At 37.8% G+C, this 15,045-nt stretch overlaps 1 protein-coding gene across 1 annotated transcript in view; it reads left to right on the forward strand.

The window, feature by feature from the left end:
- Positions 1-7,077, forward strand: part of LOC100345797 (steroid transmembrane transporter SLC22A24-like) — a 51,761-nt gene extending 44,684 nt beyond the window's left edge. Inside the window, exons 7-10 of the mRNA XM_008274353.5 lie at positions 2,597-2,811; positions 4,493-4,601; positions 5,063-5,266; positions 5,868-7,077. Of these exons, the coding sequence (XP_008272575.5) occupies positions 2,597-2,811; positions 4,493-4,601; positions 5,063-5,266; positions 5,868-5,928 (589 nt within the window). The 3' untranslated portion in view covers positions 5,929-7,077. The remainder of the gene's footprint in view (positions 1-2,596; positions 2,812-4,492; positions 4,602-5,062; positions 5,267-5,867) is intronic.
- Positions 7,078-15,045: the final 7,968 nt, after the last annotated feature.

Consider the following 15,045-nt stretch of genomic DNA (forward strand, 5'->3'; position numbering starts at 1 on the left):
TTTTATTACTTCTAAGTGTGTGAATGTATGTGTTTGTGTGTGTCTTCCTGGAAAGGAAACTTGGTTCATTTCTTTGCAAGCTTTCATCTTTTCTGATAAAAGAATGTAAAATCAGTAAGTCCCCTGTAAACATTACCAAAGCTGTAATCCAAGTGTTTTCAGGAGCTGTATATTTTCATTCTAAATCAGTTCAAATTAATGTCTTGTTGCTATTTGGATCCTCTTTGACTAATAGGTTTTATATAAATGTGATTTGTTTACAAACATCTATAGGCAATCTGGTTGTTCATTTGTTTAGATTTCTATTCCTTTACCCTTGGCTCTGGTGTATTGAATAATAATTTAATAACCCAAAATATATTTTATTTAGTAAATACAAATATTTTAAAATATATTTCCCACAGTTACTTTGTAATGATCTATATATATCAAATCATTCTAGTGGACCAAGATGTTCTATAATACACTTCTCTATTTCATTATTTTTTTTAACTTTTATATTTTTTTGACTTTTATTTAATGAATATAATTTTCCAAAGTACAGAATGTTGATTACAATGGATCCCCCCATAACGTCCCTTCAACCCGCAACCCTCCCCTTATCCACTCCCTCTCCCCTTCCATTCATATCAAGATTCATTTTCGATTCTCTTTATATACAGAAGATCAGTTTAGCATACATTAAGTAAAGATTTCAACAGTTTGCTCCCACACAGAAACATAAAGTGAAAAATACTGTTTGAGTACTAGTTATAGCATTAGATCTCAATGTACAGCACACTAAGGACAAAGATCCTACATGAGGAGTAAGTGCACAGTCACTCCTGTTGTTGACTTAACAAATTGACACTCTTGTTTATGGCATCAGTAATCACCCTAGGCTCTTGTCATGAGTTGCCAAGGCTATGGAAGCCCCCTGAGTTCACTCACTCTGATAATTTTTAGACAATGCCGTGGTTTAAGTGGAAGTTCTCTCCTCCCTTCAGAGAAAGGTACCTCCTTCTTTGATGACCCATTCTTTCCACTGGGATCTCACTCATGGAGATCTTTCATTTAGGTCTTTTTTTTTCCAGAGTGTCTTGGCTTTCCATGCCTGAAATACTCTCATGGGCATTTCAGCCAGATCCGCATGCCTTAAGGTCTGATTATGAGGCCAGAGTGCTATTAGGACATTTGCCATTCTATGGGTCTGCTGTGTATCTCACTTCCCATGTTGCATCATTCTCTCCCTTTTTGATTCTATCAGCTAGTATTTGCAGACACTATTCTTGTTTATGTGATCCCTTTGGTTCTGAGTCCTATCATTATGATCAATTGTGAACAGAAATTGATCACTGGGACTAGTGAGATGGCATTGGTACATGCCACCTCGATGGGATTGAATTGGAATCCCCTGGTATGTTTCTAACTCTACCCTTTGAGGTAAGTCAGCTTGAGCATGTCCCGAATTGCACATCTCTTCCCTCTCTTATTCCCATTCTTATATTTAACAGCTATCACTTTTCAGTTAAGTTTCAGCACTTAAGAAGAATTGTGTATTGATTACAGTATTCAACCAAAAGTATTAAGTAAAACAAACAAAAAAATACTAAGACGGATAACATATTAAGCTGCTCAAAAACAGTCAGGGTGAGGGCTCATCAAGTCACCATTTCTCATAGTGTTCATTTCACTCTAACAGGTTTCCTTTTTGGTGCTCAGTTAGTTGTCACCTATCAAGGAGAACAAGTGGTATTTGTCCCTTTGGGACTGGCTTATTTCACTCAACATAATGTTTTCCAAATTCCTAACAGGGATCACATTTCAGTTAAAATTTAAACACCTCAGAATAATTGTGTGTTAATTACAAAGTGCAACCAATGGTACTAGAACAAAAAAAATACTAAAATGGATAAAGTATTACATTGTACATCAACCATCAGGACAAGAGCTGATCAAGTCACTGTTTCTCACTGTGTCCATTTCACTTCAACAAGTTTCCCCTTTGGTGCTCAGTTAGTAGTCGCCGATCAGGGAGAACATATGATATTTGTCCCTTTGGGACTGGCTTAATTCACTCAGCATGATGTTTTCCAAATTCCTCCATCTTGTTGCAAATGACCGGGTTCCATTGCAGCCTCACACACAAGGATTAATGTGAAGGTTTCCACACGGAGGAGCAGAGAAGAGAATCTCACAAGATGCTGCAAAGATAAATAAATGAACACTCCCTGATTTCCAACATTTAACCCTATTTTTGTTCAGATCTTTATAATGTCAAATGGAGTGATGAACTCAGATTGCATATTTTTCTATACGATAGTTTCAATACCTTCTGCTGGAGTTTGGGTACCTTAGGTACCTCTCTCCTGTGCCCTCGGCACAACCTGCAACAAACAGCTTATTTTGAAGTCATGTTTCAGCATAATTTTATACTTAAATCATTGTCTTAAGGAGAAATATGCTATGACGCAATACAAAATTTTTTCTGTTACATTGACTTCAGCTACTTGGACAATATTTTCTTCAAGTATAGGACTTGTCTTCAAAATTGTAAATTATATTCCTTAAGCTCTAAGCCTTATTAAATTGGTCTTTATTCCTTTATTCACTTCAGGCTGGGAACCACTGTACCTTTTTACGGCTTGATACTCAACCTACAGGAACTGGGGAGCAGTACCTTCATGTTCCAGATCCTCTTTGGAGCTGTCACATTCATATCCAGATGTATTATCCTTTTGATAACTAAATACATGGATCGTCGGATCAGTCAGTCGTTGTTTTCCTTCCTGGCAGGACTTTGCATTCTGGTCAACACCTTTTTGTTCAAAGGTGAGAGAGGCAGGAGTTTGGGGGAAGGAATTGGCTTCCCTCAGTCCTCAGGAATTATGTGGGTTTATATGTGGCCAAAATAAAACCACTGGCATTGAGAGATGCAGGCTTGCTTGAAGTTAACAAGACAGCTTGAAACTGCTCCTGATAAAAAATCATTGGCATGTCTTAGGCTCCAGCCAAGCCAGTGTCAGCAAGGGGTGGCTCAGATACACAGGTGTCTTCATGACATGCAGGATGAACCTGGACACCAGTATTGACTACACAGAGCTGCTTCTCTACCAGTTACAGCACAGACTGTTGGCTAATCATGCTGTAATATACAAGGAAGGGGTTGGTCTTGCTGTTGTATCCTCAAACACGCACACAGTGCTCTCATCGCTTCTGTCTGGGACTCTTCCAGTGTTAAGGCTTTCCTGCTTGGCATCTCACTCACTCTTTCATAGTCATTTTTTTTAAGTTGCCATTTGAGTCACCATAAATGCAAAAGAATTTTAGGAGAAATTCTTTGACTACAGTGAAATAAAAATCCCTGCCTTCAATCAGAGAACTGTATGGCAGGAAGAACAAGAGAGTCTCATCTGGTTTCATCAATTGAACTGTTTTGTGTTCTGCGGCCCAGACTGACAGGCTTCAATCCACCTCATGCAAGTTGGCTGAATAATAGAAGAGCCTTCTCCATTGTTTAAGGTCTGATTTGATTATTTTCATTGAATTTTGTAAGTTCCTTTTTGAAATTTTAGTGTTAATGTTTCCCAACATCACATTGCCTATTTAAAAAATAGGAGACCTGGCCGGCGTCGAAGCTCAATAGGCTAATCCTCCACCTGCAGCACTGGCACAACGGATTCTAGTCCCAGTCGGGGCACCGGATTCTGTCCCGGTTGCTCCTCTTCCAGTCCAGCTCTCTGCTGTGGCCCAGGAGTGCAGTGGAAGATGGCCCAAGTGCTTGGGCCCTGCACCCGCATGAGAGACCAGGAGAAGCACCTGGCTCCTGGCTTCGGATCAGCGCAGTGTGGCGGCCACAGTGTGCCAACTGCAGTGGCCATTGGGGGGTAAACCAACGGAAAAGGAAGACCTTTCTCTCTGTCTCTCTCTCGCACTGTCCACTCTGTCTGTCAAAAAAAAAATAGTTCTCTCATGAACTATTATTCTAGATCCACTGTCTCTTCAAAAAATCCACTCTAAATAAACACAATCTATTTGTTACTATTTGATAGAATACATGTCTATATCAAAAAAGGTTTCCCACACTGTTCATTCCAGTTATTACCTTTCCAGTTATACACAGTTTATATATCAAATATCCATTTTATAGATATAATAGATATAATAAGTGACCTGTAATAATGGTATATACATTTATTATCTGAACATACATCTATCTCTTACAGAAAGTGCACAGTAATTAAGAAATAAAATTACTTCATCGTGCAGGAAGACATAAAGCAACTAACTGAAATCGTTTCACTCATTGTTTAAGCTACGACATTCTGCAGTCCACAGTCATCCATGTATCAACCATTACATAACTTCTGGGATGTGCAGTCTGTATATGTTAGGTCATACCTGAAACCACCCCCCCACCAACCCTCCAGCAGAATCATTCCATGTCTATCGGGAGGTTGACAGATTTCTTTGTCCTATATTTTCTGACTCTCCTTGGTCCTCCTCTCTCCAGAAATGCAGACTCTACGCGTGATTTTAGCAACTTTGGGAATTGGTGCTGTTTCTGCTTCCACTACTACTTTTGCAGTCCAATATGCAGAACTCATCCCTACTATATGCAGGTATAAGAAGTACTAGAAGGCCATATGTCTGCTTTCCAAATGAGACTTTTCTAGAATAATAGATATTTACTGTAAAAATAAAAATGAAAGGTTTAGATGTCAGAGGATTAAAAATGGTGATACAAGTGAATGCAACAACTAATAACCAATAATTATTAAAACTAAGTTCATACCAGAAAATGTGCCATGTCCAACAATGCATCATTGCACTAACCTTGTAAACCACTCTACAGAATTGGTGCTACATTGACGTCTACCTCAATAATGATAAAATAGAGTTTTCAAGCAATCGCCAAAATCAAAAATCAAACAGGGAGAAAGAGAAACAAATATCACTAATAAGGGCTTGCTGGGTGTGTAATAATTGTTTCAGTTTCCCCCAAAAAAATCAAGATGATAAATAAGAATTTGCATGATATATCTCTACAAAATTTTCTCTGTATTGTTATTTACACACAAAGGTCAACAGTTGCAGGAATCAATAATGTGTTCTCAAGAACTGGAGCAGTACTAGCACCCCTCCTGATGACCTTAGTGGTGTATTTGCCCCACCTGCCCTGGATCATGTATGGAGTCTTCCCCATCCTTTCTGGCCTGATTGTGTTTGGCCTTCCGGAAACCAGGAATCAGCCTCTTCCTAACACCATTCAGGATGTGGAAAAGGAGTGAGTAAATCCTGTAGCTGTCACCAGAGTGGGGAGCAGCTGTGTCAATAGCACTGCCATGGGGAAAGGAATGACCCTTTACAGTTTTGTCCAAGTGAGCTCAGACCAGGGTTGTTTGTCTCCATGTCCTTGAATTCACTGGCAGCCTTGCCCCATCCACAGAGGTGTCAGATTCTTTGTGAGGTTGTGAGGTTCTCTAGGTCACAGAGACCATTCTAGACAAGTAGGGTTAGTGGTGAAATAGCCAAAAGTAGCCTCATTATGAATGGTTCATGCTCTCTACCCTTACAAGGATGACACACTCCTAAGGTTTTCTCATAAACTTACTAAAACTGAAATGCTTCACTCTCATCATGCTGCTTTTATCATCCATCAACCCAATGATGCTTGATAAAAATGGGAAAGAAACTCAGTTCTCCTAATGGATATAAACCTGTTCAGTGATTTAGTTAGAATTATGGGACTGGAGTATGGACAAGCTTCTTTGCAGAATGCCACTATGTCTACAGGAAGTTGGTCTGTTGGAATTTTGTGAGATATGTGCAGTTATTCTGTATTTCTTTGTTTCTTGACTTTGTTTTTGTTGGATTTCTTTTTCCAGCACAAAAGATTCGAGGAGAGTAAAGGATGATGATACTTTCCTGAAAACCACACAATTTTAAGACATTCCCAAGAATCGACCCAAAGAAGAGCTAAATAAGGAGGAAAAAATAAAGCTTGATCCTATATATCTATAAACCAGTGAAAATGTAATGTTCAAATGAATGCCTTTTACATTCATAGAACAAAATATATCAATTTTCCCAAAATAATTATTAGTTCTTAATTCCACAAAGCAGCTGTTTATATGGGGGACTAGTTGAAAGCTAGCTCCGAATTCATCTGCAAATTATTAACAGCCAAGGTGTCTTAGAAAAAGCAGCATTCTTTATGTGTTCTAACCATTGCACTCATGGGTATTACCAAAGGAAATGAAATCACTATGTCAAAGAGATATCTACACTTGCATGTTAATTACAACACTATTCCTAATTACCAAAATGTGGAAGCAATGTAAATGTCTAATAGATGAATAAATACAGAATAGTTTGTATAGATACTGAATATTATTCAGTTGTTCAAAATATATTATCCTATCATTTACAACAAAAAGGATGGATCAGGTGGACGTTATGAGAACTGAAAATTGACAAGCATGGAAAGACAAATGCTGCATATCTCACTCATACATAGAGTCTAAGATAAATCGATCTCACAGAAATAGAGCATAGATGATGGTTACCTGAGGCTAGTCGGTTGGATGAGGGATGCAGGTGGGGAAATGCTGGTCAAAGGATATAAAATTACAGTTATATAGAAAGAATAAGCTCAAGAGACCTGCTGTATAGCCCTGTGACAAAAGTAGACAACAATATGTTGTATTCTTTTAAAATGCTTAGAGTGGGTGGTATTATAACTACAAAAAATGATATTTTATGATGTAATTATATGTTAAGTAGCCAAATGTAACCATTCTGTTATGCAAATAGGCATCGAAAACTCGTGTTCTGTATAATAAGTACAATTACCTTTATCTACAAATTCAAAAATAAGTAAATGAATTTGAAAAAGGGAAAAGCACAATAAGGGTGACTAAAGTGATCATATATGATAAATCATATGATGAATTTTTGAAATTACAGACATCAGAATTTGAAATTTCAGAAGTGACCAGCAGTCATGGTAATTCCAGAGAAGATGCAAACATGTACAATCTATGAAATTTTGGCACCAAAAAATCACATCTAAGTTAAAAGATTATGTAATAAATAGTAGTAATTTCCATTTTGGAAATAAACAAATTCACAAACATGATGGCAATGGTTTACTTTTGGTGGTGATAGGTTTTTTTCCCTTGCATTCCTTCAGCTCCATATTTTAAGCAAATGTGAAATATTTGAATTATTATAAGTATTATCAAATATTAAAGCACAACTTGTATGGTAAAAGACTTCAAAATATATGTGTTTGCATGTACTTAATATACATATCATTATAAATAAAGCTACAGTTATGTACAAATCATAAACATTAAGGATAGTTTTCAAGAGTAACACAACATGGGTAATAAATATGTGAAAAATGTAAAAATTGAATTGTGTTAAAAGAAAAATACACTACAATGAAATACCAACTTTCATTTCCAAAAGCAGCAAATATTTTAAAGGAGCCAGTCATACTTGAGATGGGTGAGGTATACTGAAACTGACATTCAAGCAATACTGAGGGAGCTACTAAATAAACCATATTTTGAAGCTGCTAAAAAAATACTTTAACTTAACAAAAGTTTCAATACAATGTTTAAATATTGTAGTTATTGTGAATGGCACTGATCTTATAAGCTCTTTCTCAGCCATGGCATTGTTGGTGTATACAAAGGCTATTGATTTCTGTGTGTTGTTTTTATGTTCTGCAACTTTACTAAAGTCTTCAGTAGTCTGGTAGTTCTAACAGTCTCTTAGTGGAGTCTTTTGGTTGCTCTGTAGGATTGTGTCATCTGCAAACAAGGATAATTGGACTTCCTACTTCCCAAGTTTTATCCCTTTGATTTCTTTGTCTTGCCTAATGGCTATGCCTAAAACTTCCAGAAGTATATTGAATAGCAATAGTGCACATTCTTGTCTGGTTCCAGATCTTAGTGGAAATGCTTTCAAACTTGTAAGATCAATGCCATTCATAGTAGCTACAAAAAAAATTTCACCAAGAATGTGAAAGATCTCTACAATGAAAATTTCAAAACATTAAAGAAATTTAAGAAGATACAAAGAAATTTTAAAATCTTACACATCCATGGCTTATAATTAATATCATCAAAATGACCATTCTACCAAAAACAATTTATAGATTCAATGTTATCCCAATTAAAATATCAAGGACATTCTTCTCAGATCTAGAAAAAATGATACTAAAACTCATAGGGAAATAAAAGAGGCTATGAAGAGCTGAAGCTGTCTTAAGCCACAAAACAAAGCCTGAGAATTCACAATACCAGATTCTAAGACTTACTACAGGGCAGTTGTAATCAAACAGCTGGGTACTGGCACAAAAATAGACATGTGGACCAATGGAACAGAATGGAAACCTCAGAAATTAACCCACACATCCACAGCCAATTAATCTTTGACAAAGTTAAAACCAATTCCTGGAGAAAGGACAGTTTCTTCAACAAATGGTGCTGGGAAAAGTAGATCTTGTCATGCAGAAGTATGAAAGAAGACCCCTACCTTACAACTTATCCACAAATCAACTCAAAGTGGATCAAAATCTAAATCTATGACCTCATACCATGAAATTACTAGAGTAAAACATCAGGGAAACATTGGCAAAGGCAAAGACTTCTTGGAAAAGACACCTGAAATACGGGCAATAAAGACAAAAATAGACAAACGGGATTACACAAAACTAAGAAGCTTTTGCACTGCAAAGGAAACACTTAGGCAAGTGAAGAGACATCGATAGAATTTCGTACAATATTTGCTAACTATTCAATTGATAAAGGAAAAATACAAAAAATCTATAAAGAGCTCAATAAACTCAACAACAATAAAACAACTAATCCAGTTAAGAAATGTACAATGTAAAATTGTAAAATGTACAATGTAGAATTTTTAAAAAAGAAAAAAGCTTCAACATAGGGGCAGTCACTGTCACAAAGCCACTTGAGATACTACTACATCCCACATCAGACTGATGGTTCAAATCCCATCTACTCTACACTTAAAATTCAGCTCCCTTTAATGTGCCTGGGAGGCAGGGAATGATGGCCCAAGTACTCTGGTTCCTGTCACTTATCTGGGAGATCCAGATAGAACTCCTTGGCTTTAGATTAGTCTAGCCCCAGCACTTGCAGGAATTTGGGGAGTGAAGAAGTAGATGGAAAAATTCTCTTCTCTCTCTCTCTCTCTCTCTCTCTCTCTCTCTCTCTTTGTGTATGTGTGTTGCTCCCTCTCTCTCTCTCACTCTTTCTCTCTCTCTCTCTCGTTGTGTGTGTGTGTGGGTGTGTGTGTCTCTCTCTCTTTCTCTTCACTTTCATTCTTGCTCACTCTCTCTTTCTGCATTTCAAATAAAGAAATCATTTAAAAGGCAACTAAAATACTGTCCTACTACATTCAGCAAGCTTTAATGAACTTTCCAATCTACTATGCTAGTTCACATCTTCCACCAATAAAATTTCCTTTTCAATCTAAGTGCTCCCTTTTTCCCATTAACCTATTGCATTGAGAAGAAATCATTCAAAATATATAAATGGTGAGAGTAGAAATCTGTTATTTATTCAAGGACTTTGGGAGAAAGCCTTCAGTATTTCAGTATTAACCATGAGGTTTTTGGAAGGTTTTCTTTATTTTTCCTCTATCAGTTTATAAAATTCCCTTTTATTCCTATAATGCTTAAAGTTTTCATCAAGAACAGATGTTGCAATTTTCTAAAACTATTGGACTGATCACTTTTTCTTTTGAACCTCATAAAATGGAAAATTTAGTGTTTAATTTTTTTCTTTTTCTTGTTTTTTTTTACTTTTTTTAAGCTATATAAGTTTCATGTATTTCATATATGCAGATATAGAAGAAACATAGTGATACTTCCCACCAACCTCCCTCACACCCATGTTCCAGCCCTTCTCCTCCTCCCTTTCCCATTCCCACTCTTAATTTCTACCAAAATCTATTTTCAGTTTACTTAATGATCATAGAGTTAACCCTACACTAAGTAAAAGAGTTAAGCAAATAGTATGAGGGAAAAAAGTGGTTCCTCAACAGAAGATACAGGGCTATAAACAATCATTAAATCTCAAAATGTCCATTTCACTCCTATAGATTACCTTTTAGGCACTCTGTAAGTTATCTCAGATCAGGAAAAACATGTATCTGTCTTTTTTTTTGCAAAAGATGGAATTTCATTTTTTACTGCTGAATAGTGCTCCATAGTGTATATATATTCCATTATATACCATGATTTCTTTTTTTTCTTTCTTTTTTTTTTTTTTTTTTTTGACAGGCAGAGTGGACAGTGAGAGAGAGTAAGAGAAAAAGGTCTTCCTTTTTGCCGTTGGTTCACCCTCCAATGGCCGTCACTGCGCTGATCCGAAGCCCGGAGCCAGGTGCTTCTCCTGGTCTCCCATGTGGGTGCAGGGCCCAAGGACTTGGGCCATCCTCCACTGCACTCCCAGGCCACAGCAGAGAGCTGGCCTGAAAGAGTGGTGACCGAGAACCATGATTTCTTTATCCAGTCAACAATTTATGTACATCTGGCTTGATTCCATATCTTAGCTATTGTGAATTGTGGTGCAATGAACATGGAAGTACAAATAACTCCTTCGGATGCTAATTTCTTTCGGTTTGGATAAATTCCCAGGAGTGGGATGGCTGGATCACATGGTAGGTCCATGTTCAGATTTCTGGGATATCGCCATACTGTCTTCCACAGTTGCTGCACAAGTTTACATTCCCACCAACAGTAGACTAAGGTACCTTTTTCTCCACATATTCACCAGCATTTGTTGTTTGTTGATTTCTGTATGAGAGCTGTTCTTACTGGAGTTAAGTAAAACCTCATTGTAGTTTTTTGTTTATTTAGTAAATATAAATTTCCAAAGTACAGTTTATGGATTACAATGGCTTCCCTCCCATAATTTCCCTCCCACTCACACCCCTCCAATCTCCCGCTCCCTCTCCCATTCCATTCACATCAAGATTCATTTTCAATTCTCTTTATATACAGAAGATCAATTCAGTATATATTGAGTAAAGATTTCATCAGTTTGCACCCACACAGAAACACAAAGTGTAAAATACTGTTTCAGTACTAGTTATAGCATTCCTTCACGTTGGACAACACATTACGGATTGTGGTTTTGATATGCATTCCCTTGATGGAAATGATCCTGAGTGATCCTGAGCATTTTTTCAAGCGTCTGTTGGCCATTTCAATTTCCTGTCTTGAAAAATGCCTGTACAAGTCCTTTGTCTATCTCTTAATTGTTTCTTTTGTTGTTGTTAAATTTCTTGAGCTCTTTAGAGATCCTAGATCTCAACTCTTTATCAGTTGCATAGTTTGTAAATATTTTCTCCCATTCTGTTGGTTTACTCTTCCCTTTGCTGCGTGATTTGAGTATTTCTTTTGTAGTACAGAAGCTTCTCAGCTTGATGTAATCCCCTTTGTCTATTTTTGTTTTGATTGTCCGTGCTTCTGGGGTCTTTTCCAAGAATTCTTTGCCTATTTCAATGTCTGGCAGAGCTTCCACAATGTTCTCCTCTAGTAATTTGATGGTATCAAGCGGTAGATGTACATCCTTGGTCCATTTTGAGTTGATTTTGTATAAATTGTAAGTTTAACGTATTGGTCTTGTTTCATGCTTCTGCATGCAGAGATCCAATTTTCCAGCACAATTTGTAGAAGAAACTGTCTTTGTCCCAGGGATTGATCTTAGCTCCTTTGCCAAAGATTGGCTTGTTGTAGATTCTTGGAAATATTTCTGGGCTTTCCATTCTGTTCGATTGGTCTACATGTCTATTCTTATGCCAGTACCCAGTTAATGTGCTTATAACTGCCCTGCAGTATGTCTTCAAATCTGGAATGGTGATGCCCCTGGCTTTCTTTTTGTTGTATAGGATTGTGTTAGCTATTTGGGGTCTCACGTTTCCATACAAATTTCAGCATCATTTTCTCTAGATTTGAGAAGAATGCCATTGGTATCTGCATTGGGTTTCCATAGGACTTGTAAATTGAGTTCTGTAGTATGGACATTTTCATGATATTATTTTCTTTTTGTATTTATTTTGTTTAATGAGTACAACTTCAGCATTATAGAAGATGATGGAATAGGGAGGGATATCATTGGGAAAATGGCAGGGCAGAGTCACTACTTATAATAGTCACATTGAACATTAATAGCCTCAATTTTCCAGTTAAAAGACACAGACTGGCTGAATGGATTAAGGAACAAAACCCATCTATTTGCTGCTGACAAGAAATACATCTTTCCGGGCCGGCGCCGTGGCTCTCTAGGCTAATCCTCCACCTAGTGGGGCCTGCACACTGGGTTCTAGTCCCGGTCGGGGCGCCGGATTCTGTCCCAGTTGCCCCTCTTCCAGGCCAGCTCTCTGCTGTGGCCAGGGAGTGCAGTGGAGGATGGCCCAAGTGCTTGGGCCCTGCACCCCATGGGAGACCAGGATAAGTACCTGGCTCCTGCCATCGGATCAGTGTGGTGCGCTGGCTGTAGCACGCCAGCCCCAGCAGCCATTGGAGGGTGAACCAAGGGCAAAGGAAGACCTTTCTCTCTGTCTCTCTCTCTCACTGTCCACTCTGCCTGTCAAAAAAATAAATTAAAAAAAGAAAAAAAAGAAAAAGAAACACATCTTTCCAACAAAGATACATGCGGACTAAAAGTCAAAGTTTGGAAAAAGATATTCCATGACAACAGAAATGAAAAAAGAGCAGGTGTGGCCATCTTAATATCAGACAAAATAAACTTTAACACAAAAACTGTTAAGAGAGACAAAGAGGGGCACTATATGATTAAGGGATCAATTCAACAGGAAGATGTAACTATTATAAACGTAGATGCACCTAATTACAGGGCACTGGGTTATTTAAAAGATATGCTAAGGAACTAAAAGGGAGACTTAGACTCCAATACAATAGTATTGGAGAACATCAATACTCTACTGTCAGCAATAGACAGATCAACCAGACAGAAAATCAACAAGGAAACAGCAGATTTAATTGACTCTATAGACCAAATGGATCTAACAGATATCTACAGAAATTTTTGTCCTACACTTAAAGAATACACATTTTTCTCAGCAGTACATAAACCCTACTCCAGGACTGACCACATGCTAGACCATAAAACAAGTCTCAGAAAATTCAAAAAAAATCAAAATCATATCATGCATCTTCTCAGACCACCATGGAATGAAGCTGGAAATTAGCAACTCAGGGATCCCTAGAGCATATGCAAACACATGGAGACTGAACCACATGCTCCTGAATATACAGTGTGTCCTACAAGAAATCAAAAGAGAAATCAAAAAATTTCTGGAAGTAAGTAAGGATAACAACACAACATATAAAAACTTATGGGATACAGCAAAGGCAGTGATAACAAAGTTTATAGCAATAGGGGCCTACACCAAGAAATTGGAAAGGCCCCAAAAAATGAGCTATCAATGCACCTCAAGGATCTAGAAAAACTGCAGCAAACCAGAACCAAAACAAGTGGGAGAAGAGAAATAATTAAAATCAGAGAAGAAACCAACAGAATTGAATCCAAAAAAAAAAAAATTACAAAAGAGCTGCAAAGCGAAGACCTGGTTTTTTGAAAAAATAAAAAATTGACACACCATTGACCCAACTAACTTAAAAAAGAAAATACCCAAATTAATAAAATCTGTGATGAAAAAGGGAATGCAACAACAGACACCACAGAAATAAAGAGTCATCAGAAATTACTACAAAGAGTTGTATGCCAGCAAACAAAGACGGAGGCATCACAATACCAGATTTCAGGACATACTACAGGGCAGTTGTAATCAAAACAGCATGGTACTGGTCCAGAAACAGATAGATAGACCAATGGAACAGAATAGAAACACCAGAAATCAATCCAAACATCTACAGCAAACTTATATTTGATCAAGATCTAAAACCAATTCCTGGAACAAGGACAGTCTATTCAACAAATGGTGCTGGGAAAACTGGATTTCCACATGCAGAAGCATGAAGCAAGACCCCTACCTTACACCTTACACAAAAATCCACTCAACATGGAATAAAAATATAAATATACAAAACGACACCATCAAATTATGATAGAACATTGGAGAAACCCTGCAAGATATATGCACAGGCAAAGACTTCTTGGAAAAGACCCCAGAGGCACAGGCAGTCAAAGCCAAAATTAACAATTGGGATTGCATCAAATTGAGAAGTTTCTGCACTGAAAAGAATCAGGAAAGTGAAGAGGCAACCAACCGGATGGGATAAATTATTTGAAAACTGTGCAACAGATAAAGGATTAATAACCAAAATCTACAAAGAGATCAAGAACCTCTATGGCCAGCACCTCGGCTTACTTGGCTAATCTTCCACCTGTGGTGCCGGCACCCGGTTCTAGTCCCGGTTGCGTCAGTGGATTCTGTCCCAGTTGCTCTCTTCCATTCCAGCTCTCTCCTGTGGTCTGGAAAGGCAGTGGAGGATGGACCAAGTACTTGGGCCCTGCACCCACATAGGAGACAAGAAGGAAGCACCTGGCTCCTGGCTTCAGAACAGCTCAGTGTGTCAGCCACATTGGCCATTTGAGGGTTGAACCAATGGAAAAGGAAGACCTTGCTCTCTGTCTCTCTCTCTCTCTCACTGTCTAACTCTGCCTGTCAAAAAAAAAAGAACCTCTACAACAAAAAAACAAACAACCCACTTAAGAGATGGGCCAAGGACCTCAATAGACATTTTTCAAAAGAGGAAATCCAAATAGCCAACAGACACATGAAAAAATGTTCAGAATTGATGACAAACAGGAAACTGCAAATCAAAACCACAATGAGGTTTCACCTCACCCCGGTTAGAATGGCTCACATGCAGAAATCAAGTAACAACAGATGCGGCAAGGATGTGAGGAAAAGGGGACACTAACCGACTGTTGGTGGGAATGCAAACTGGTAAAACCACTATGGAAGTCAGTTTTGAGGTTCCTCAGAAACCTGAATATAACTTTACCATACACCCAGCCATCCCACTCTTTG

The sequence above is a fragment of the Oryctolagus cuniculus genome, chromosome 1 (assembly GCF_051225735.1).
Source record: "Oryctolagus cuniculus isolate XC-2025 breed Fujian yellow rabbit chromosome 1, ASM5122573v1, whole genome shotgun sequence".
Classification (NCBI taxonomy): domain Eukaryota; kingdom Metazoa; phylum Chordata; class Mammalia; order Lagomorpha; family Leporidae; genus Oryctolagus; species Oryctolagus cuniculus.